Genomic DNA, 25,656 nt, shown 5'->3' on the forward strand with positions numbered 1-25,656 from the left:
CATGAGCAGTATATGATTGTAAAGGAGGTATAGTCTGTTAGTACTTGGTGTTGAGCGCCCCCTGGTGTAAAAACACTGGAACAAGTTCATCTTGTATATGTTTGAGCGCATATGTTTCGTTTTCACAATCGAAAGACAGCACAGGATGATCATGAATAAGATTTTCTTTAAGGTTTGAGGGTATTCAGCATCAGAAAAGCGGAGTACACGCATTTATATCTTGATGTAAGTTCTCCATAGGGAATTTAGTGGTGTGCTGATGCTCAATAACTCACCTCTCTTGTGTTTTAATTATTTAAACCACTCCAATAAAGGAGAACACACAGCTGTAACAGATTTCTGTATATTTCTGCATATCAGTTGACACTCAACTTTTTGTCCGCTCTATCGTCGCTGTCAATACAAAACCTTGTGTGTTGAACATTCATTCATTCATTCTGTAACCCTTATCCAGTTGCGGTGGGTCCAGAGCCTACCTGGAATCATTGGGTGCAAGTTGAGAACACACGCTGGAGGGGGCGCCAGCCCTTCACAGGGCAACACACTCACACCTACGGACACTTTTGAGTCATCAATCCACCTACCAACGTGTGTTTTTGGACTGTGGAAGGAAACTGGAGCACACGGAGGAAACCCACGCAGACACAGAGAGAACACACCACACTCCTCACAGACAGTCACCAGGAGGAAACCCACGCAGACACAGGGAGAACACACCACACTCCTCACAGACAGTCACCCGGAGGAAACCCACGCAGACACAGAGAGAACACACCACACTCCTTACAGACAGTCACCCGGAGGAAACCCACGCAGACACAGAGAGAACACACCACACTCCTCACAGACAGTCACCCGGAGGAAACCCACGCAGACACAGAGAGAACACACCACACTCCTCACAGACAGTCACCCGGAGGAAACCCACGCAGACACAGAGAGAACACACCACACTCCTTACAGACAGTCACCAGGAGGAAACCCACACAGACACAGGGAGAACACACCACACTCCTCACAGACAGTCACCCGGAGGAAACCCACGCAGACACAGGGAGAACACACCACACTCCTCACAGACAGTCACCCGGAGGAAACCCACACAGACACAGGGAGAACACACCACACTCCTCACAGACAGTCACCCGGAGGAAACCCACGCAGACACAGGGAGAACACACCACACTCCTCACAGACAGTCACCCGGAGGAAACCCACGCAGACACAGGGAGAACACACCACACTCCTCACAGACAGTCACCCGGAGCGGGAATCGAACCCACAACATCCAGGTCCCTGGAGCTGTGTGACTGCGACCCCTACCTGCTGCTCCACCGTGCCCCCCTGTGTTGAACACCCCGTGCTTTATCACAAATGGACAAATAAAAATGTTCAAATAAATACATGTTTTGTATCTATTTTTTAAAGATTCTGACAACAACTCTGTGACGTCTGACTCACACAGTGTAAGGTTACAGTCAACAATGAGCCTCCAAACATGAAGTAACACCAACATTCAGATTCCAGATTCAGGAAGAATAAATCAAAATGCCCACACAATAATGCAGTGATGTGTAGTGTGTGTCTACTGCTTTATTTAGTAGAAATAATAGGTCAGAACCCCATTAAGAACCGTTTGTTTGTGACTTCCACCTGTGCATCAAACTAGAAATAGAAGCGTGTCGTGTAGGAAACCAACCAGCAGAGGGAGACAAATCATCGCTTTTAAAAAACGCACTGCAGCGCCACCTTACATTTGTTTTTGCCTCAGTTTTTAAAACAATGCAATTCACACGGGTCCTGTACAATAACAGCCGTAAAAACACAGTTGTTTCTGATGATTGAACCCCTATGATTGGAACGCACAAGATTATTTTGAACTAATGTTTTTGCTTTATTTAGAATTTAATGGGATGTGGAGATGAAAGGAAAAAAAACAAACATAAAACATTGCATCATTTCTGCAGGACGAATCTTACCCAGCGACCCCTGGATTGGAAAAGATGGTGAAACAAAGTAGATTACACGCAGAATAACTTATACTTCTGTAAGATACTGCTAAATAAATAGAAATAAATATACAGATTTAAACAAACGTTCCTCGGAAACAAATGGCAGTACTATAAAAAAAAAGCAAGTCACTTTGTCACTTCCAGTGTCCTGTACAGTACAAATCCACCATGCGATATCAAGGGAGTGTTCCTTCACTGGACTTCGCTGCCCAAACACTGCTCTGTGTTTCAGTGCGTGGAGCGTGGGCTGAGGGTCTCCAGATAAAGAGAGAGAGAGAGAGACACAAAGAGAGAGAGAGCTTGACTGTGCACAGGTTTCTCCTGGACCTGCCGGGTGTCTGTGGACGTATGCCATCAGCCCTGAGTGTCCCAGACTCGGCCCCGTCCCAATTTCCTTTCCCGTAACAAGCTTTATCCTCCCTCGTCCGCTCCAGCACCTGGTGGGTGTTGGGTTAAGGGGGGTCTTTTAGGGGGGGGTCACACTTTGGACACTAAGTACATCTACCGCCCCCCCCGCCCCCGTGCTAAGTGTGTGGCAAGAGCTGCGCCTCAGGGGGGGGTCCTAGGAACTGGTGGCGCTGTTGAACTTGTCCAGGATGGTGGTGTTGACTCTCTGGAAAAGCCACTGCTGCGTCTCGGACTGGGGATTGCACTTGTTCATGAAAATCCGCTTATCGCTAGGGCTACAGTCCATGCAACCGCTGCTCACCAGGTGGTAAAGAGACTTATCCTGCAAACCAAGAGAAAAGGAGAGAGAGGGGAAGGCAAATAAATAAATAAATAAATAAATAAGTAAGTAAGTAAAGGAGGAAATAGAACAGTGGCGGTGGCTCTGGCTGCGGTCTAATCCTTCTCTTATCTCCCTGTACCCCTTCAGTCAGATTACAGGGCCAGAGCTGAGGAACCAAACCGGAGCGCTCTCTCTCTCCCCCTCCTCTCTTAATCAGAAAAGCTGACTTCATTTCATGCTCCCGGCTCGTGAAGTCAAACTAGTGAGAAATCTCTGAGGCGCACCAGAGAAACGTGCCACAACGACCGAGAGGTGGGGGCAGGGGGGGGGGTAGAGGTAGAGACAGAAGATAGTGACAGAGGAGTAAAGAGATACAGAGGATAAAGTGAGAGAAGCAGGGAGGAGAGGGGAGTAGAAAAAGATTGAGAAAGACAGGACAAGGAGTAGAGAGTGAGAAGAAAGTAGGTGAAGAGAGAGTGCATAGGGAGGCACTGAAAGAGAGAGAGAGAGAGGGAGGCTACGAGGAGAGAAGAGAGATAGAGATGAAAGCAATCGAGACAGAAAGAAAAACAGAGAATGCACACAAAGGTTGTGGATATTTTGTAGTGGTGAGCGGAGCAGTGGTTGGTGGTGAGAGCAGAGGCCAAGTCCCACAGGGAAAGCTGGGATTGGGCGGAGAAGGAGGAGGAGGAGGAGGAGGTGCCTCAGGGCTCCAGCTGCAGGCCTCTGAGCTTTTCCCTGAGGCTGATTTCCTCTCCTTCTGCCTTGGGCTCCTCCACTGTCAGGGCCCACCTCTGTCCTTTCAAGTGCATATTGCCTTTCCGCTGCGCCGTCATTGACCCTATCCACCGGTGATGATGAATCCTCTAGTGGGCTCCTTTACGCCCCGGGAGAGGAAACGGCTGGGTGTTCGCTCATATTATCTTGCTGGGAGGCCGGAGAAAGCCGAGTGTCATATCAGCCTCCATTATTTATGGTGAACGGTAATGTGGACTCGGAGCGGTGAGCATGGCTGTGTAATAAGGCCTCCACCTGCTCCTCTCCTGGCCCCTGCAGCTACAGTAAGAAGGGCCACACTTTACTGACCACACAGAGCAGAGGGGTGTTTTCAAGATTTCCAAAGGAGGGATTGGTATTATTATAAATCCTATGTGAAATACATAAGTCTGCAGTTTATATACGAGTAATTTTAACCGTACTGCACATGAACAAAATGCTAACTACACTATTATTGCATTAAAAAGCAAGTGTAGATGGATGTTCACCACTTTCCTCATCAGAGTGTTTATTTATTGTGTGTTGCCATTGTAACGTGCTTAGGTTTGTGTTCTGTTCTGTTTTTGTCCTTTGTTCTGTTTAGTCATTGTCTGATGCTAAGCCATGTTTGTTGTTTATGTGGTATGGTTGACAGGGAGCGCTAAAGAGGGTATTATTGTCGCCACCTGGTGGGTTGGATAGGACGATAAAAGCCCCAGGATCACCAATAATTTTCACTTCCGCTTTCGATCAACCAAGGTGGTGTGTGTGGGCGTGCAGCGTCGTCGCGGCGGTGGAAGCTGAGTCGTATTTCTCTGGCTGAATCGGAAGCCAAGTGTCCGAGGTTTAAGCAGGTTTCTAGCCTTGCTTGACTACCCAGCGATCTATAGTGTAGATGGTGGTTTGAGGCCACGGATAACTGACTTCGCCGTTAAGGCTTTACACTTGATTGCAGTTGCCTGAACGTCATTGTTCCGGTGCTGGTTGATCGCACTTTGCAGCAGCTAGGTTGGTGTTTCTCTTTTTTTTTATATTAGTGCATCTTATCTTGGTGGGTTAGGAATTGTGATATGGGGAGCAATGCGGTTAATGTCGATTTATGTTTTAACTCCAATATAGTAATTGACCGCGGTGGCCTGAATGTCACACTTCCTGTGCCAGTTGATCGTGCTTTGCAGCCTCTAGGTGGGTGTTTATTTTTTTTAGTGTATCTCATCTTAGCGTTTTTGATATGTTTTAATGACAGGAGTGTACTGAAATGTAGACTGATCCTGTGTTTTATGTTTCAGTGGGGCCAGGCCTGGTTGCCTGTAGGCCACTTTTCTTTTGTTTCTTTTTTTTCCTCTCCCTTCTTTTTATATTACTTGCTTGCCTCTCATGCCAAATTTTAGCAGTATTGTATTGTTTTATTGAGCCATCTGTACTGTTGTCTTTTAGTTTTCTTCTCTTAGTGGACCATAGGACCACTATTTTTACTCAGTGTTACTAGGGGTTGCCCTTTATGCCCATTTAGTGTTTAACACATTTGAATAAGTCTTAATCGTGATGACCCTAGAGTAATTATTAGTGTTCTGCCCCAAGGCTTAAGTTTGAGTACTTTTGGTTTCCTTCTTTTTGTGAGTGGTTTATGTTTAGAGGTGTTTTCTTTGTTTTGTTTCCTTGGGGTAATTAACTGGAACTCCTTTATTACTCTGTGGGCATCTTACTATTAACCTTTTAGGCTTTGCCAGAGGTATTGGGCTGAATGGGAGTGTTCCTGGTGTTCACTATTGAATTCAAGACTCGTGTTAATGTGAATTGATTTTTATACTGTGTTGACTGAATAAAGTGCCTTTTGTTAAGCAGCCTTATCACTCATTTATTTGAGAAACCTGACAGGGGTCCCCATACCCTTTAGACAATTGGGGTGGCGTAGTCGTGGTTATTGTATGTGGCGGTAAGCTCTTTTATTTTATAGAGGGTGCATAGTAGTAGCCCCTGGAGCGTGCGCCCCCGCCACATTTAGAAGCATTGTTTAGTGATTAGCTTTTAGCATTGTTTAATGTTTAGCCTTTAATGTTTAGCATTTAGTCTTGTTTAGCGTTTAGCCATTAGTATTTAGCATTTAGCCTTGCTTAGTGTTTAGCCTTTAGCCTATTTTAGTGTTTAGCCTTGCTTAGTTTTTAGCCTTTAGACTATTTTAGTGTTTAGCCTTTAGCCTATTTTAGTGTTTAGCATTTAGCCTTGTTTAATGTTCAATATTTTGACTTGTTCAGTGTTTAGCTGTATTTAGCATTTAGCCTTTTTGTGTTTAGTGTTAGCTTGCTTCTGTCTTGTTACCTTTCATTTATTGTTAATAAATCTCTCCTGCATATATCTCCATCCTTTACTCCTACACACATGCATTATTACATCCGTGAGAAATTAAATGGGAGTTAGTTTTTTGGAGTTTTGTAGAAGACTCAGATGTACATATGAAATATATGTGTAGTACTGTGTAATAAAAAATGGACAAAATGATTGGGGGACACTATCCCCACATGCACTGCGGTTCCCCCTTAGAGTGTTTTAGAGGTTTATTTGGAGGACCAGTGGTGTTGTTTGAGCTTGCTGATGTCAGAGAAGGATTTTGTCTGTGTTTGGATGTATTTGTATGTGTTTGGGCTTGGTGTGTAGCAAAATGCGTTGCTGTTTGTGGGTTCACTGTCTCTCAAAACCGGGCCTGTGTGCAGTTGGTGCCCCTGAACTTTGCTACACTGCAAGCACAGAGTACTTATGGGTTCACTGGTACTGTTTCCCTGTTTCCCTACCCGGAATCACTGCGTGCAAGGCAGTCCATTGCAAGGAAATACACACTTGCGTACCAATGTGTTTATGGACTGTGGGAGGAAACCGGAGCACTGGACACAAAGAGAACACACCAAACTCCTCACAGACAGTCACCCGGACTGTGACACACTACCTGCTGCGCCACCGTGCTGCCTCTTTTACAAGTTATAGTGAGTAAAAAAAAAAAGTACACAGATGTTCCAGGTCAGAGGGGATCACCGTGCCCCTAACCCCCACTGTGCTGAATAGATAACTGTACTCCAGTGCCTATCTTAGACATTTGGGGCATCTACTCCTGACCCTTTATGAGGATACGCTCCACCTGGCTGTATTCCTGACGTTCAAGATGCGTGGAACCACCAGGTGTAAACAGGGCACAGATTTTTCATGTCCTTGTGTGTGTGTGAGTTAGAAGTCACCTTGCGGTAGCTCCAGTGCTGGTTGCCCCTCATGCCATGGCAGTCATACAGAGTGACTGGGCTGCTCTGAGAGATGGCGTCAAAGCAGAACTTCCTGGTGTGTAAAGGGTCTCCTGGCCTGATGTCCTCCCTCCAGCCAAAGGTGAAGATCTAATGAAACACACACAATGACAGATTTACTACAGCTACAGGTCTATTATCAGCAATGTGATTATGGATGGGGAGCTTGGGCTGTGTTCCTGGAGGTCCACTTCCCTCTAGAGCAGGTCCGTAAAACGTAACCAGATCGTTTAGATTTTGAACCATTTGCTGTTGGTCTCTTTGTCAAATCTGACACGGAATAAACAGCAGCTGGCGAATCCATGTGAACGTTTATGTTTCTGTTTACAGATGATACATCATTATGAATCAAATACATATCAACGGTAAAGTGTCTGTATGACAGTCGGTGTGAAACGGCTCCGGGTCCAGGGCTGAGCAGCTGTGGAACGGAGTGTGAGGAGTGTTACAGATGAGGTCTTGGTCACTGAACTCTCGCCTAACGGCAGAGCTCAACCTTTCTCTACAAGTCAGTGTTCTAATGAGTTACTGAACACCTCATTAAGTTTCAGGCTAATGACAGGGATGTAATGAGGCGTTTTGTGATGGACGCTGGACCGGCTGAGGGCTGTTACCCTCGGGAGTGTGTTACCTGCTCGTGAGCCCAGGTTCTCTCAGCTCCCTCTTTCAGACAGGTGTCGAGACGCAGCTCAGTTCCTGTAGAGCCGTGTTTGGAGTCGATGCACAAACCTGACGCAGCATTGCGGATCTGCACACGCACACACACACACACACACACACAGGCAGAAAGAGATCAATAGGACTACTCTTCATCCACAGCTCATATTCCTAAGGTTACAGAGCATCAGTACTGTGTTGGTCCTGTTGTTTGTTAATTGTGAAAAACATGATTTAAAACAGCTTTAAACATTACATTCACTTTAAATTAGCTCTGTGAAATATAACACCTCATGGTAGCATCAGTTTTAAAGTCGTTGTTCAGTATTTGTCTACAGTGATATGCTTAATTTTCACCTGTTTAAAAGGTAAATGACTGAAACATTCATTATCTGTAACCCCTATCCAGTTCAGGGTCGCGGTGGGTCCAGACCCTACCTGGAATCATTGGGCGCCAAGTGGGAATACACCCTGGAGGGGGTGTCAGTCCTTCACAGGGCAACACACACACACATTCACTCACACACTCACACCTACAGACACTTTTGAGTCACCAATCCACCTACCAACGTGTGTTTTTGAACTGTGGGAGGAAACCGGAGCACCCGGAGGAACCCCCCGCAGACACAGAGAGAACACACCACACTCCTCACAGACAGTCACCCGGAGGAAACCCACGCAGAAAAAGGGAGAACACACCACACTTCTCACAGACAGTCACCCGGAGGAAACCCACACAGACACAGGGAGAACACATCACACTCCTCACAGACAGTCACCCGGAGGAAACCCATGCAGACACAGGGAGAACACACCACACTCCTCACAGACAGTCACCCGGAGGAAACCCACACAGACACAGAGAGAACACATCACACTCCTCACAGACAGTCACCCGGAGGAAACCCATGCAGACACAGGGAGAACACACCACACTCCTCACAGACAGTCACCCGGAGGAAACCCATGCAGACACAGGGAGAACACACCACACTCCTCACAGACAGTCACCCGGAGGAAACCCACACAGACACAGGGAGAACACACCACACTTCTCACAGACAGTCACCCGGAGGAAACCCACACAGACACAGAGAGAACACACCACACTCCTCACAGACAGTCACCCGGAGGAAACCCACGCAGAAAAAGGGAGAACACACCACACTTCTCACAGACAGTCACCCGGAGGAAACCCACACAGACACAGAGAGAACACATCACACTCCTCACAGACAGTCACCCGGAGGAAACCCATGCAGACACAGGGAGAACACACCACACTCCTCACAGACAGTCACCCGGAGGAAACCCACACAGACACAGAGAGAACACATCACACTCCTCACAGACAGTCACCCGGAGGAAACCCATGCAGACACAGGGAGAACACACCACACTCCTCACAGACAGTCACCCGGAGGAAACCCACACAGACACAGAGAGAACACACCACACTCCTCACAGACAGTCACCCGGAGGAAACCCACGCAGAAAAAGGGAGAACACACCACACTTCTCACAGACAGTCACCCGGAGGAAACCCACACAGACACAGAGAGAACACATCACACTCCTCACAGACAGTCACCCGGAGGAAACCCATGCAGACACAGGGAGAACACACCACACTCCTCACAGACAGTCACCCGGAGGAAACCCACGCAGAAAAAGGGAGAACACACCACACTTCTCACAGACAGTCACCCGGAGGAAACCCACACAGACACAGAGAGAACACATCACACTCCTCACAGACAGTCACCCGGAGGAAACCCATGCAGACACAGGGAGAACACACCACACTTCTCACAGACAGTCACCCGGAGGAAACCCACACAGACACAGAGAGAACACATCACACTCCTCACAGACAGTCACCCGGAGGAAACCCATGCAGACATAGGGAGAACACACCACACTCCTCACAGACAGTCACCCGGAGGAAACCCATGCAGACACAGAGAGAACACATCACACTCCTCACAGACAGTCACCCGGAGGAAACCCACACAGACACAGAGAGAACACATCACACTCCTCACAGACAGTCACCCGGAGGAAACCCATGCAGACACAGGGAGAACACACCACACTCCTCACAGACAGTCACCCGGAGGAAACCCACACAGACACAGGGAGAACACACCACACTTCTCACAGACAGTCACCCGGAGGAAACCCACACAGACACAGAGAGAACACATCACACTCCTCACAGACAGTCACCCGGAGGAAACCCATGCAGACACAGGGAGAACACACCACACTCCTCACAGACAGTCACCCGGAGGAAACCCACACAGACACAGGGAGAACACACCAACTCCTCACAGACAGTCACCTGGAGGAAACCCACGCAGACACAGAGAGAACACACCACACTCCTCACAGACAGTCACCCGGAGGAAACCCACGCAGACACAGAGAGAACACACCACACTCCTCACAGACAGCCACCCGGAGCGGGACTCGAACCCACAACCTCCAGACCCCTGGAACTGTGTGACTGCGATACCCACCTGCTGCACCACTGTGCCGCCCTATGACTGAAACAGCTAAAGCCAAAAGGACACAAAACACTCCTCACTCTACACAATGTTTACTGATTGGCGACGAGGCTCACAAAACGCCATCCTTCACCACGACCCTGATGAAGATACACCCCAGACCTGAACCGCGTGTGACACTCAAAGGTGGCGCCTGATCTTGTCACTGGTTGCTGCTCATCTCTGCACCTGCTTCCTGACGCAGACGTGCTCGCACTACAAGACTCAATGCAGAGAATTTAAAACATGCTCCAAAATATCAGACCCCCAGAGCTTGCAGAACGGGGAGTCTGTGACTCTGATACATTCACATGAAACAAGTGGCTCTCACAGTGACACAGAGGGGGGAGGTGTCCACACACTTCTGGCCACATGGATAAACAGATCAGTCCTAATGAAGACCATGATACAACGCTACACATTCATCACATCTGGCCACATCTGTGGCTTACAATGAATAGATTTGTTTGAAACAGGCATAAAAGAGTACTTCAGTGTGTGCAGCATTAGCTCCATCTGTGTTCAGACGCTGCCAACAGCATCATGTGGGAAGATAAAGTCATTATTTCTGGGATGGCATTATGACCTTTTTCATTGTGGACAGCTGTACAGCTGTGAGGCATTTATAACATCTGCGGCAGGTTTAACTCTCTGTGTGCTGGGGTCAGGAATCATCGATCTCGATTGCTTTAAACCGCGTGGAACATCAGAAAGGCCTCAGAATGTTTTGATATTAAATTGCACTCAGTGTTTTCTGTAAAGCTACTATTTTGGGGATATGCTTTTGTTTTTGGACGGCAACAGTATGCCACGGCTCCCACTCCAGTCACATGACTCCGTTTAAAGAGTGACTCACGCTACATCACACTCTTCTCTAAGGGAGCACATGAGAAACACAGAAGGAGAAGAGAAAGTAAAAGGAGCCCCGGAACTCTCTGACATTCTCACAGTGGGGAAACTGCAGACAGAGAGCACAGAGTGCAGTTTCCCCACAGTGAGAATGACGGAAAGTTCTGCTGCTTCTTTCCCCTTATTCTTCTTCTTTTTCCCCCCCTTCTCTTTTTTTTGATTGACTGTCTCATTTGCCTAATTCTCCTTAAAGCATTCAGGTGTGCTGGCTGGTGTGATAGAAGGGTTCAATAATGCATGAAAACTGGAGCTGCTGCTGTGTGTGGAGCACGCTGGGCAGCAGGGAGGTACACACACACACACACACACACACAGTCAACTTGGCAAGGGTCTTGGGGCCAGCAATGCTCAGTGAAAGGCATGCACACACACACAAACACACTCAGACAGACACAGTGAGGGAGCCATGGAGGTCGTACCCGTGGAAAAAGTAAATCAAAAAATGAGATCCACTGATTACGCTACAGGGCCAAATGTTTGTATAGATTCCCTTGTACCCTGCGTCTTTTCAAATGAAGGGCGTTTCTAGGTAATTTACCTCCTCTACTACAGTAACGAGCTCGGTACCCTGTTTTACGATAGATTTTTGCTTCGTAGCAAATACAAATAACAGATATGATTCAAATACCTTTTGTTTAATAACTGAACATTCTGGCTACAGGAAACAGGCCGCAAAAAAAACAAAAAAAACTTTTGAGTCGCCAATCCACCTACCAACATGTGTTTTTGGACCTTGGGAGGAAACCCATGCAGACACTGGGAGAACACACCACACTCCTCACAGGCAGTCACCCGGATGAAACCCACGCAGACACAGAGAGAACACACCACACTCCTCACAGACAGTTACCCGGAGGAAACCCACACAGACACAGGGAGAACACACCACACTCCTCACAGTCAGTTACCCGGAGGAAACCCACGCAGACACAGGGAGAACACACCACACTCCTCACAGACAGTTACCCGGAGGAAACCCACGCAGACACAGGGAGAACACACCACACTCCTCACAGACAGTCACCCGGAGGAAACCCACAGGGACACAGGGAGAACACACCACACTCCTCACAGACAGTCACCCGGAGCGGGACTCGAATCCAGAACCCCTGGACCAGTGACAGAAATTCTCTTTGTCAAATCAACTAGAGGAAAGGATTATGGAAACGTCAACCACAACCTACACCATTTTAATTAGTCAAATCAAATCAAATCACAACAAAAAGTCATCACAAAGCAGCTTTACATAGATCCAGGTCCAAGCCTCCTGTGAGCGAGCCAGGGGCAATGAAAACCTCCCTCAGCACACGAGGAAGAAACCTTGGAAGGAACCAAGACTCATACAGAGAACCCAACCTCCTCGGGTCGACACCGGAGACATAACAGAGAACAGAACAGAAGTAAAAGTGAAGTGATGACAGATGAAGGGGTTACTGTAGTGTGAATGTAGTGATGTGTGAGTCTGAGGAAGGAGGAGGTGGTCAGTGATTCTGTGGGAGGTAAAAGCAGGTGCGGAATTTATTTGAGATAAAACACCACGGCCATTCATGATACTGTAGAAGAGACAAGGCCAGGACCTTGTACAATTACTCACACACTTCACAAATTGAAAACAACATTCTGTTGGTGTCAGCTTTCTCAAACTTTGTTTACTGCAGTCTGCTCTGCCTCAGCAGCTCCCCCCTCAGGTTAAACCCTTCTATACGTGTGGATGCAGCTCCATAGCAAGTTATGACATGTTGCAGTATGCAAATTAGAGAGGTGAGTATTCCCCACCCCTGTTGACACGCTCCTCCACCTGAGCTCCTCGAGGCTTGATACGACAAGAGAATGAACAGGCGCTTGGCTGTCCTCCTGAGAGAGAAAGGGTCAAGTCTTTCATAAGCTGTCGAGGAGAACCCTGCACGACCGAGTCAGGTGTGAGGCACGGCTCGAGTGCAGTAACAGGTCGTTCAGTGTTACGCCAAGGCTGCACGCGGCTTCCGACAGAGCGACCAAGGGGTTCTCAAAGGAGACTCATGGTGAGGACCATTCGTTCCCAGGATATAAGGAATATATGAAAATAAATATAAATTTAATCTATTTTTGACAACTGAAAATCGACTATATTATAATTGATAAAACATAACTTATTGGTCCCTGGAAATTATAGTATTCCAAACAAACTACGCTGCAGCCTGCGCTAGCCCCTTATGTGGATGTCTGCATTTATACGTATGTATATATATATATGTATACAGGGGTTAGACAATGAAAGTGAAACCCCTGTCATTGTAGTGTGGGAGGTTTCATGGCTAAATTGGAGCAGCCTGGTGGACGATCTTCATTAACTACACACTGCACCAGTAAGACCATGTGCATCCAATGGTTCAAACACTGTGTCCTGAAGGCGGTGCCGTGTATCAGGACGACAACGCACCAATACACACAGCAAGACTGGTGAAAGATTGGTTTGATGAACATGAAAGTGAAGTTGAGCATCTCCCATGGCCTGCACCGTCACCAGATCTAAATATTATTGAGCCACTTTGGGGTGTTTTGGAGGAGCGAGTCAGGAAACGTTTTCCTCCACCAGCATCACGTAGAGACCTGGCCACTATCCTGCAAGAAGAATGGCTTCAAATCCCTCTGACCACTGTGCAGGACTTGTGTATGTCATTCCCAAGACGAACTGACGCTGTATCGGCCGCAAAAGGAGGCCCTACACCGTACTAATAAATTACTGTGGTCTAAAACCAGGTGTTTCACTTTCATTGTCCAACCCCTGTATATATATATATGTGTGTGTGTGTGTATGTTTGTGCGTCCACAACTCTGCACCGCTCTGCAGTTTAAACCGCGATGATGGGAATGTGTGGGTGGGAACACGAGGCTCATCCGACCAATCACAGCTGCTGCGGTCTGTGTCGCGAGACGCGTAGTTACATTTCTAGAGAGGTGCACGGCAGGCTACAGCGTAGCTACGGTTCAATGCAGAAGTATAAATTGGGCTTCAATCTGTTTAGCCAAGACCCAAGGCCTGCCCTTATCCTATTTCTGATTGGCCTATTGGCTAGTGTGCCTATTGTTGGTGTGGCTGAGACTGAAAGCTGCGTCTCTCGATCCAGAGATCTGTCTGATCACTGGGCGAATTAATTTTTTCCACACCACGTTGGTACGGTCAGTTTACATTAAAAACCACAATGTGGGAAAATATCAAACCCCAAAGAACATCTTGCCAGGCTCGTTTGAGGATTGACAAACAGGTTAAACCACATACAATTAGACAAATTGAGTGAAGAACTTCGTGTACCACTTGTCAAAGGGATGACAAGACCAACTACAGTGGAACCTCTACTAACGAACTTTCCAAGATATGAACCGGGCGTTTGAATATTTTTTTGCCTCCAGCAACGAACCACGACTCTAGAAACGAACCCGAGCCTCCTCTGAGCCGGCGGCTGGAAATGGCCACTGACCCCAATAGGCGAGTCTCCCACTGCCCAGACTGGAGTGAGCTTTTAAGATTAGCACATTGTAGCTTTAGCAATTTAGCATTAGTGTAAATAGCAGACATCACAATCGAACCCACAACCTCCAGGTCCCTGGAGCTGTGTGACTGCGACACCTACCTGCTGCGCCACCGTGCTGCCCTGCTATTGATTAATAGAAATGATATTAATCTGAATCCAATGAATCATGGTCCACCGTTTAAAATTGAAATTCCAAATATTGTTTATTTTTATTCATCTCTGTTTGTGCTGATAAAATCCCATCTCCCTCTAATACATGACCTGAGATGTTTAATAAGTCAGACACCGTGCACCCAAGCATCTCTTACACCACATCTGTCTCTGGCTGAGCTTGTGTCTAATGAATATTATTCACAGTAAACTCCCCAAAGCTAAGGCAGTGTAGTGTGTGTGACATGTTACATTTCCCCCACAATGTTCTCTTATTACAGTTCAGATTATCTCTGTATTACCATCCCCGACTCTCACACCGCGCTCTAAAAGACAACATTAGCGCTAGCGCTTATCCGCCGACAGGAGACACAGGCCCATATTTGTGCCGTGTCACGTTTCAAAATGAAGATGTGAACCAGTAAACAAACTGAAGCACAAACAAAGGCCCAAACCACAGCTCAGCCTCCTTACTTTGGCCTTAAAAAGCTCTGTTTGTTGCTGAGGGAAAAGAGAGGGGGAAAAAAAAAACACATTAAATTTATTTCCCTGTCCATTATCAGCCTCCCTCTGTTTGTGCTCAGGCCTTCCCTACTCCCAGGTTCCTCAGATGAGTGACATATTCAGGACGAGTGAAATGACCTTTCTAGCTTTCTAACAAAGCCGTCCATTAGAACGGGTCAATTTACTGTTGGATGCAGACAATTTGGTACAAGACCCCATTTCTCTAAGGTCAGCACAACTGGAAAATGTGTTCAAATATAGTTTTTTAATCCCACTTGCCTGCACCCAGGCCTTTCAACATTTCTTCCCCCAGTGTTTCATTCAGTTAGTTTCCAAAGCCACTGCTATGTTAAGCCTTGAACTACACTAAGTGACTGTTGTGAATAGAAATCACCAGCGAGCACGAGTCCATTCACAGCCCTGAGCGTTCTCTTCAAACACTCCCAAAGAATTCAGACACCAATGATGGGGGAGCTCTTTCGATTTGCTCTAAATAAACCTCCTACTGTGGCATACACACACACACATACACACACTCGGAGCAATACCACACGCAACAACCTGGTAACATATAAACTCACCACTAAAGCTGGATATATATTTGGCAAACAATGTGTCAAAACAACATAGTGGTTTGTGTGGTTTGGTGGGGTGCTGAACAGAACACAGAATCACAGTTTCCTTCCTTCTGAGACCTCGTCTTTAATATGTCCGGTCCACACTGTGTCTCACAGCTGTGTTACTGCGCAGTCTCTTGCTATGCTGAGACATAAAACCTCTTTATTCTACACTATAACTATATTCACACAGACCATAATTAGTGATGGGGCAGCACGGTGGTGGCAGACTTTACCCAGAACCCAAACGCCTGTAACATTTGTGCCGGATGTTTCCCGGACTTCCTATCAGCTTCCAATACAATGTGAGAGTGAGAACATGATTGAACAGAGCCGCCAATGTTCCGTAGTATCATGCCTTGCCTCAAAAGCTTCGCTTCACAGGTGCCGACCCATGCCTAAAGCCTGCGGAACATTTCCAAATCTGTATGGCTGTATGATGCATGTGTGAAAGAGCAACTCCAAAATAATAAGACCAGAGTTCTAATGTAAAGAGAGCTTAAGGTCCAAGCCAGTTCCATGAAGCAAAAATTAGTTTTGCTTTATTTATTAATTATATCTGAATAATGCATTAAATTTACAGTTACCATCCAATGTGACACAGCAGTGAATACTGTAGACGAACACAGGGAGAGAGACTGTTGGGAACTGAGTGTATTGGAGAAGGAAAATTTGTGTGTGTGTGTGTTTACGTGTTTGTGTGTCTCGGTGCATGAGATAAGGAGCTTGCATACATCTGACTTGTTTACCCACAGTGCCACTCTGCCAGTCAGGGCGCTTGGCGAAGCAACCTTTTGCCCTCTGCCGAGGAAGATAGGGAGACACACGCTGGCACAATGATCTTATTTTCTCTCTCTCTCTATGTCTCTTGCCCTTTCTCACTCCCGTTTTCCCATTATCTCTCTCTCTCTCTCGTCCCTCCTGGTGTCTCTCTGTTTAATCGCCTCTCATTCAATCTGTCTGTCTGTCTGTCCGTCCGTCTCTCTCTCTCTCTCTCTCTCTCTCTCTCTCTCTCTCTCCACCCGTAGGGATGGTTGTGAATGGCCAATGAGGCTGTGTTATTGTGTAATGCATCAGGCTGGGTGGCAGACGGCTGGCCCAGGCGACGTGGCGTATGAAGCTATCAGCCTGACAGTCCAATTACTATCATTCTGCCTCAGGAAAGGAGATATTTACCGTGTGCAATTTTCCCCCCCAAGCAGCTCCCCAAGATCTACACCATTCATTCCAGCCTTTTACCTTCTATTCCCCCGTGCTAATGCAGAGTGGGCCAATAAATGGCAGGGAGGAGCCCGGGCTGGAGGTGCTTTAATGGGCTTTTCGGACCGCCTTGTCCGGAATTGGTGGATGCTAAAAAACAAGAAGCTGTCAGCGCCAAAGAGGACCCCGTAAAAACCCTTGTGGTGAGTGCCAGAACGCCAATTAAATCTGATGTGAAATTAATTACATTTGGAAGTCATTATTCAGCAGCCCCACCACATTTAAGTGAGTGAAGGATAAAATGTCATTCCCTGGTGGAATTAATTATGTTGTGATATCTATAAAGCGCATCCATCAGGCCTTGATTAAAAAGCCCACATTAGAGAACATACAACCGTGCATATTAAGTGTTGTTCCTCCGGCAGTGACGGGTCATACATGGCGTAGCTACATACAGCAAGTAATGAAGTACCCGAATAGCATGTCTGCCTCTATTCAGAGCGAAACAGAAAAGAGTCACACACCTGCTGTATTTACGATCTGGGAATCAGTGATCAGAGACAACCGTGGCCTTTCCTGGACGTCACTCAGTGGTGATTGCTCTAAGACTGCAAGGGAAGCTCAGCTTCCCCTAAAATAACAAAAAATAAGTGATCAAATATATACTGTTGTGTACATGTCATTGAATAAATATGCACTACAACGCGCTCAACTTTTGTTCAGAATCAGCTTCTTATCACTGGTAAAGACACGGCTTTCCTCTCAGTCATTCCCGCAGCTTCACAGTGCTTTAAACAGTGTCCACAGAGTTCAATAGCGAAGCAGCGAAATGAGACGAGTGATTGGATAAATGCTGGGCTTTGTCCCGCCCATCGGACGCTCAGCGTCTCTGGGGGTCTATGGGGCAGTGGGCTGGCCTCGGCTGGCCCGGACGCTCAGCTTCTGCATGATGATTGGACGATCTGTCTGAGGCTGAATCCCTTTTTGATTGACAGCGAAATGAGCGAATCAGCGATCCTTTGGTGTTAAGATCCGTGGGAGCACAGGCGGACACACTTCACATGGGCCAAGGCCGTTTAAGCCTAGCTCTGCTGGCCATTGAGAGGACACTAGTCAAGTCCCTGGAAAAGACGCCTTGTTGGTACGACAGGGTACAGATCATTTTCTTAAAAAGGAACGGAGGGTAGAATTTACGTATAAATAAACCACACATTTTATGATGGAGGCCAAAATTGAGCTTCCCCTCCTTGAAAGACCAGCATCCGCCACTGATGTCACTGTATATTAACCATGTATTTGCAAAAGCTGAACGTTGGTATCTTCCTCTTTCAAAGCTGCTGTTTAATAGATTATGTACAAAACATCTAAAGCAGAATTTTGGATTGTATCAAATATTGAACACGCCATACATTAAATATATTTCTTACGACACCTAACTGTATCAGCCCATCCAGCAACAAAAGCGGCAAGAAGCTCCTTTAAATATTTAAAGTAAATGCACTTCATTATGTGAAGTGTGGGCGCAGCAGCTACTCCTGGGGTACATTTAATGAGTTAAAGAGAATAAAAAAACAAAGACTCTGAACGGATCCCCAACAATGCATTAGATATGACAGGGTAAAAGAGCCTGTCTTTGAGAGAAGTCTCCACCACATGCCTGTAATTGTAATGAAAAATGCATCACCTCGCTGCCTGCAGTGTATCTCATAAATCAGTAAGCATCTGCTCAAGCTCCCCCCACCCTCCCACGAAAACACGGACACTTAACTGTGCTTAGCTCTCGTATATCGACAAAAACGTCGTCCAGGTACGTAGCTGGATCAAAGAAGCACTGCGGGTGTGTGGTGTTCACCATGCGCAGTGTTCCTCTGCACATTTTCAAAAACAGAACTGACCCAAAAGGGGACCAATGAGAGGAAAACTCCAAATTGGAAATAGAGGAGCAGTAAAAAATGTATTTAATTTTAAGGGGAGTTAATGGAATGACAACATGGTTTTGATTTTGGAGCTTTCCTATTGGTCCACCACGGAGTATTCGCACAGTGTAAATTAAACTGAACAATACAGGACAACAAAAAAATAAGCAGACACCAAGTGTTGTCCTGACAGTAATGAGTGTGTGTGTGTGTGTGTGTGTGTGTGTCTTAGGTCTTACCCACCTCTCCCCACGCGGCTGGCAGGGGCTCTACAGGAGGGTAGTATTTGGGCAGGTCCCAGGCCACTGTGTTCATGTACCATTTAAAATCTTTACACTTGAGGTTTTTACGCAGCTCCTTCTGAGAAGTCAGGTCTCCTGTCGACAGGTGACGGTACTCAGGCCTTCGCTGGTAGATAAACTCTGCAAATTCATCCATCCATGTCTCTGCCACTCGCTTCAGATTCTGAGAGAGAGAGAGAGAGAGAGAGAGAGAGAATGGTAATTCATGAGGGAAATAAAAGAATAATTAGAGAAAAGGGAAAAGAGACAAAAAGAGAGTGAGGAGAGATGGAATAAACCAAGGGGAGGTAATAAGAGAGAGGGAGGGGGAGAGACAGACAGAAAAAGAATGAAAGGATTAAGTTATTCTCTAATGTATGTTTATGTTGACGGTTTCAGGAACGATATAACTGGTGACATTAATAAAATACTGTGGGCAAAGAAAGAGAGAGAGAGAGAGAGAGAGAGGGGAAGAAAGAGAGAGAGAGAGAGATAGGAAGAAAGAGAAAGAGAGAGAGAGAGAGAGAGAAAGAGAGAGGAAGAAAGAGAGAGAGAGAGAGAGGAAGAAAGAGAGAGAGAGAGAGTGAGAGAGAGAGAGAGAGAGAGAGAGAGAAAGAGAGGAAGAAAGAGAGAGAGAGGAAGAATGAGAGAAAGAGGAAGAAAGAAAGAGAGAGGAAGAATGAGAGAGTGAGAGAGAAAGAGAGAGAGGAAGAAATATAGAAAGAAAGAGAGAGAGCGAGAGGAAGAGGGAGCGAAAGAGGAAAGAGGGAGAGAGAGAGAGAGATAGAGAGTGGAAGAAAGAAAGAGAGAGAGATAGGAAGAAAGAGAAAGAGAGAGAGTGAGAGAGGAAGAGAGAGAGAGAGAGAGGAAGAAAGAGAGAGAGAGAGAGAGAGAGAGAGAGAGAGAGAGAGAGAGAGAGAGGAAGAAATATAGAAAGAAAGAAAGAAAGAAAGAGAGAGAGCGAGAGGAAGAGGGAGCGAAAGAGGAAAGAGGAGGAAGAGAGAGAGTGAAAGAGAGAGAGAGAAAGAGGAAGAGAGAGAGAGAGAGAGAGAGAGAGAGAGAGAGAGAGAGAGAGAGAGCCCATCAAGCAAAATGAAACTGACGTGACTCTATGCAAGGGTCCAGTGTAGCCCACCTGGACTGCTCTTGAGTGACATGTTTCTTACAGAACACAAATAACCCTCTGTACTCTCATTAATAATTCCTGTGTGCCTGGATACACACAGTGAACACAGATTAGCAAAACAGGTCTGAAGGGTTCAGTACTCAGTTTGTTGAAACTTCTCCAGTGAGGAGTGTGACATCCTGTGTGTGAAGGCGTTGATTTAACCGTTTCCAAATCTGAGGTTATCATCCATTACCTGTTTTTACCCGTTAATAAACGCTTCACTACGTTACGATCGAGGAGAAGAGAAACTCGCTCATAACACGTCTAAGACCTTTAGAACAAACCCCATTTACTTTTATGTTATTTTTTTTTGTATTTATTATAAATATATATACCATTTTATAAAAGCACCACACTTGACTGAACACCTAAGACTGAAGTACTATATCCACACAGTTTTTACTCACGTTATTAACAAGCCGTGAGGTGCCTTAACACTGATAGATCTCGCTGTCTCACTTCCTGCGTTTATCCTTAAACTGTCTGCACAGCCATATGCCTCCCTCTCTGTGTACATTCTACAGCTGTTTTCTTGTACATTGTTCATATTTATAGCATATTATAAGCCATAACGTCTCCATAGCTACACTCACAACTGGGCAAAGGTTTGTGGACGTCTGCTCATACACCTAAGTGCAGTAAGAGTTTAGTGTTCTGGAAAAGTTCTACACTAACACTCGGAACATTTTTGGGAGGATTTGGTTGCATTCGGCCACAAGAGTCAGATTAGTTCTGGTTTAAAAACAACACAAAAAACTGGTTGGAACTTCATCAGTCGAGAGAGTGCAGTTCCAATGCTGGGGGGCCTTCATCATTATGGGTTTCTGTGAAGATTATTCATTCATTCATTCAATCATTCATTATCTGTAACCCTTATCCAGTTCAGGGTCGCGGTGGGTCCAGAGCCTACCTGGAATCATTGGGTGCAAGGCGGGAATACACCCTGGAGGGGGCGCCAGTCCTTCACAGGGCAACACAGACACACACACACATTCACTCATACCTACGGACACTTTTGAGTTGCCAATCCACCTACCAACGTGTGTTTTTGGACTGTGGGAGGAAACCGGAGCACCCGGAGGAAACCCACGCAGACACAGGGAGAACACACCACACTCCTCACAGACAGTCACCCGGAGTAAACCCACGCAGACACAGGGAGAACACACCACACTCCTCACAGACAGTCACCCGGAGGAAACCCACGCAGACACAGGGAGAACACACCACACTCCTCACAGACAGTCACCCGGAGGAAACCCACGCAGACACAGAGAAAACACACCACACTCCTCACAGACAGTCACCCGGAGGAAACCCACGCAGACACAGGGAGAACACACCACACTCCTCACAGACAATCACCCGGAGGAAACCCACACAGACACAGAGAGAACACACCACACTCCTCACAGACAGTCACCCGGAGGAAACCCACACAGACACAGAGAGAACACACCACACTCCTCACAGACAGTCACCCAGAGGAAACCCACGCAGACACAGAGAGAACACACCACACTCCTCACAGACAGTCACCCGGAGGAAACCCACGCAGACACAGGGAGAACACACCACACTCCTCACAGACAATCACCCGGAGGAAACCCACACAGACACAGAGAGAACACACCACACTCCTCACAGACAGTCACCCGGAGGAAACCCACACAGACACAGAGAGAACACACCACACTCCTCACAGACAGTCACCCAGGGCGGGAATCGAACCCACAACCTCCAGGAACCCTGGAGCTGTGTGACTGCGACACCTACCTGCTGTGTGAAGATTATAGGTACTGGAAATAATGTAAACACAGAGTGTATATCTCTGCACATGGAAGAGCTCTAGTCCCCTGGCAGGTGAGAACTCCACCGTTCCTCTACTGTGCGCTGGTTACATATCACGGTGGATGCCTGAATCCCATGAAGGCGCTGAATCACTGGGCTGTGTCTAAAGCTGCGGCTGATGACTCACACAAACAAATCCGAGACTTACAGCAGTCTGAGAAAGTCTTGCGAAGAGACTCATTCCTTAGAGCTCATGAAGAAAGTTTGAACATGTACAGGGCCAGAATTTATTAGAAGACACCAAGAAACGGAGTAAATAATCATCAGATGAAATGGATGCACACAATTACAACTGCATTTAAGTAAAACCAGCATCCAGGTAATTAGACACAGCAGGGACATAACTACACACACCTCCCTGTAGCTTATTTGTAAGTCATCGTTCTTTGGAAATAAGACCTTGCAGCTTTATAGAATTCATAATGTATTTATTTCGTTACTTATTTTAGTGAGAATTACACAAACTAAGACTAAGACAAAGACGAAAGCTTTTCTCCTTTTATCCCCACAGAGCATCGGAGCTGTTTGAGGTGAGTCTACAGTAATTGTGCTGTTGTACCGTGTGATTGAATCCCAGTAAACTGTAGGCTGTTATTACAGTCCTAATGGCTGACAGCAGTGGAGAGGGGAAAGCACTTTCGTCCAGCTTAAATCACGACCTTGCAGGGCGAGCAGTGTAATGCCGCCACACTCCGCAGTGGTTAGAGATGTGAGAGTTTGAGTTTGTCTACTGTAATGGTATTATAGTGCAGTGTGGACTGAGGTAAGGTATGAGAGGAGTAACGTGCTGTAATACTGATACTATACTCTATGTTATAAAACTGTAACTGACTCATTCTGTAATAAACTTACCTTCCCATGTAGACTGTAGGCGACTATACCTCAATGTTGTTAGTGGTCTATGTGAATGGTGGTGACTGTACTTTAATGTTACTGTAGGGGCGGCACGGTGGCGCAGCACGGGCCTGGAGGTTGTGGGTTCGATTCTCGCTCCGGGTGACTGTCTGTGAGGAGTGTGGTGTGTTCTCTCTGTGTCTGCGTGGGTTTCCTCCGGGTGACTGTCTGTGAGGAATGTGGTGTGTTCTCTCTGTGTCTGCATGGGTTTCCTCCAGGTGACTGTCTGTGAGGAGTGTGGTGTGTTCTCCCTGTGTCTGCATGGGTTTCCTCCAGGTGACTGTCTGTGAGGAGTTGGTGTGTTCTCCCTGTGTCTGCATGGGTTTCCTCCGGGTGACCGTCTGTGAGGAGTGTGATGTGTTCTCCCTGTGTCTGCATGGGTTTCCTCCAGGTGACTGTCTGTGAGGAGTTGGTGTGTTCTCCCTGTGTCTGCGTGGGTTTCCTCCGGGTGACTGTCTGTGAGGAGTGTGGTGTGTTCTCTCTGTGTCTGCGTGGGTTTCCTCCGGGTGACTGTCTGTGAGGAGTGTGGTGTGTTCTCCCTGTGTCTGCGTGGGTTTCCTCCGGGTGACTGTCTGTGAGGAGTGTGGTGTGTTCTCTCTGTGTCTGCGTGGGTTTCCTCCGGGTGCTCCGGTTTCCTCCCACAGTCCAAAAACACACGTTGGTAGGTGGATTGGCGACTCAAAAGTGTCCGTAGGTTGCCAGTTCGATCCCCAGGACCGGCAGGAATATCCATGGCTGAAGTGCCGCTCTGGGTATGTGTTCACAGTCCTTAGTGCACTAGTGTGTGTTTGTGTTCACTGCCACAGATCGGTTAAAGACATTTGTTTTACGTTGTACAGTGACAAGTAATTGCACATTTCAGAGTGGTGGTGACTGTATTTTCCGATGTCGCCGAAGTTCACTAAACTGTCAGTGGTGACCTCTACTTTACCATTCAGACAAATGCGACTGCACTGTGAAGGACTGTGTTTACGGTGATGGTCTATACTCACTCTAGCCAGGCTGGTCCCGGAGGGCACCTTGTATGGCACATACTTCCTGTAGATGTGACCCACCCTGGAGCACGGCACATCGTACATACTGCCCCCACACATCCACACCTGTGGGAAACACACAAAAACATACACAGACATGCTTACAGCTTTGTATCTCCCACTTCTTTCCTTCCTTTCACATTCTCACAGATATCGCATTCTTACAGATATCTCTGTGAGCTGCTGCAGTCCAGAGTAAGGGCTCAGTGGGACTCGGTGTTCGTACTCAAAAGGCTGGTGATTCGGCTTGTGCTAGAAAATTCCATAGAAGTGTTTCCACAGTGCGTATGTACCAAAAACAAGCAGCATCCTCTCTGCAGGCTCCAATTATACTCCTACTGGCTGACAGCACGAGAGAGGAGGAGAAAAGCCTTTCTCTTTTGAATCGCTACCTTTCCAGCTCCCAGAGATAAAGTCACAACGATTTTGCCCACAACTCCTCATCTACACCCTCTAGCTGCATCCCTCACACCACAGATTCAGGACGACCTGAGGTGGCTATTACTACATACACACAAACATTGTGCATTCTCTGTAACCCACAACTTTGAGGAGTCCCGGCATGGGCATGTTCATGCTGTGCAGAGTTTGTATGCTCTGTGTCTCACATCAACGCAGAATAAAGACTTTCTCTCTTGTCTGAGGTGGTGAGTGTAGAGTTTGGAGCGATCAGAGCTGCCCCCTGTTGTGTTCAATCAGAAAAAATGACTGTTACTGACCAAACAAACCAAATAAAAACCTAGGAATGTCTGAATTTGTTCAGTCTCAGCTTATTACAAATATATAATTTACAACACAATGTTTCCTAGTTCTGTCGATACGGTATAAGTCTGATATTGACACGAACAATAAAAAAGACCGGGAAAAACAAGAAACCTGACATCACTGACAAATCTAAACCTCTTGGCTTAGTCAATATGAACACATTTAAAATCGAGTGTGTTAAACTTGACGGCAGTGCACTGTAGTGAACGTCAGTCAGTGATTGATGCTGTAAATGTATATTGAAATATTGATATGTGTTCAAAAATCATACCACTGTTATTGTAACAGTTTGTATTGTGATATATATTGATATTGAATTATTGTCCAGCCCTAGCTTTTACACATAAACACACAACATAAGTGACACATCACACCCTGATAACAGAGCACAGGGCATCACTGCTTAGCCTTTCGTCCATGGGTATCAGGTCCCCGTCCCCCCCACACTTTGGAATTCATTCCCCTCCTGTTCACTCTTCTTCTTCTCTTACCAGCCCGGCTCAAATCTTTCCATTCTCTGATTTATTTTATGTATTTTTGTTTTTGTTCTCATTTGTAGACTGTTCATAGGTGGGTGAAAGGCACTGTATAAGTTTAACATATTATTATTATTATTATTACTACATTATCTTATACGTTGTTATTTTTAAGGGAATAGTAATAATGGAAGGATTAGCACATAACACAAATACATTGTGTTATAACAATATTTATTAAACATGTGTAAGACTGATATAAGCACCCTGTCTCCCAAACGTCTACTGATTGTATGCAGCTATAACATTGGTGTGAGTTGACTGTGATTTGTGGAAACATCATTTCTCCTGAGTAAAAGGATCAGTCGGGCCCTTCTTACAAGTGATG

The 25,656-nt window shown here is 46.4% G+C and overlaps 1 protein-coding gene across 3 annotated transcripts in view; it reads right to left on the reverse strand.

Annotated features, from left to right (window-relative positions):
• Window positions 1-1,659: 1,659 nt before the first annotated feature.
• The window catches only part of galntl6 (polypeptide N-acetylgalactosaminyltransferase like 6), a 258,803-nt gene continuing 234,806 nt past the window's right edge, over window positions 1,660-25,656 (reverse strand). The window contains exons 9-13 of one of the 3 annotated variants that reach the window (XM_066679111.1): window positions 23,986-24,093; window positions 19,043-19,264; window positions 7,417-7,533; window positions 6,726-6,875; window positions 1,661-2,742 (exon numbers count right to left, since the gene is read on the reverse strand). In XM_066679111.1, the coding sequence (XP_066535208.1) occupies window positions 2,575-2,742; window positions 6,726-6,875; window positions 7,417-7,533; window positions 19,043-19,264; window positions 23,986-24,093 (765 nt within the window). In that variant the 3' untranslated portion in view covers window positions 1,661-2,574. Of the gene's footprint in view, window positions 2,743-6,725; window positions 6,876-7,416; window positions 7,534-19,042; window positions 19,265-23,985; window positions 24,094-25,656 lie in introns of all 3 variants that reach the window. The other 2 variants (XM_066679110.1, XM_066679112.1) reach the window with 2 other exon arrangements.

Source organism: Hoplias malabaricus, chromosome 8 (genome assembly GCF_029633855.1).
Source record: "Hoplias malabaricus isolate fHopMal1 chromosome 8, fHopMal1.hap1, whole genome shotgun sequence".
NCBI classification, from domain to species: domain Eukaryota; kingdom Metazoa; phylum Chordata; class Actinopteri; order Characiformes; family Erythrinidae; genus Hoplias; species Hoplias malabaricus.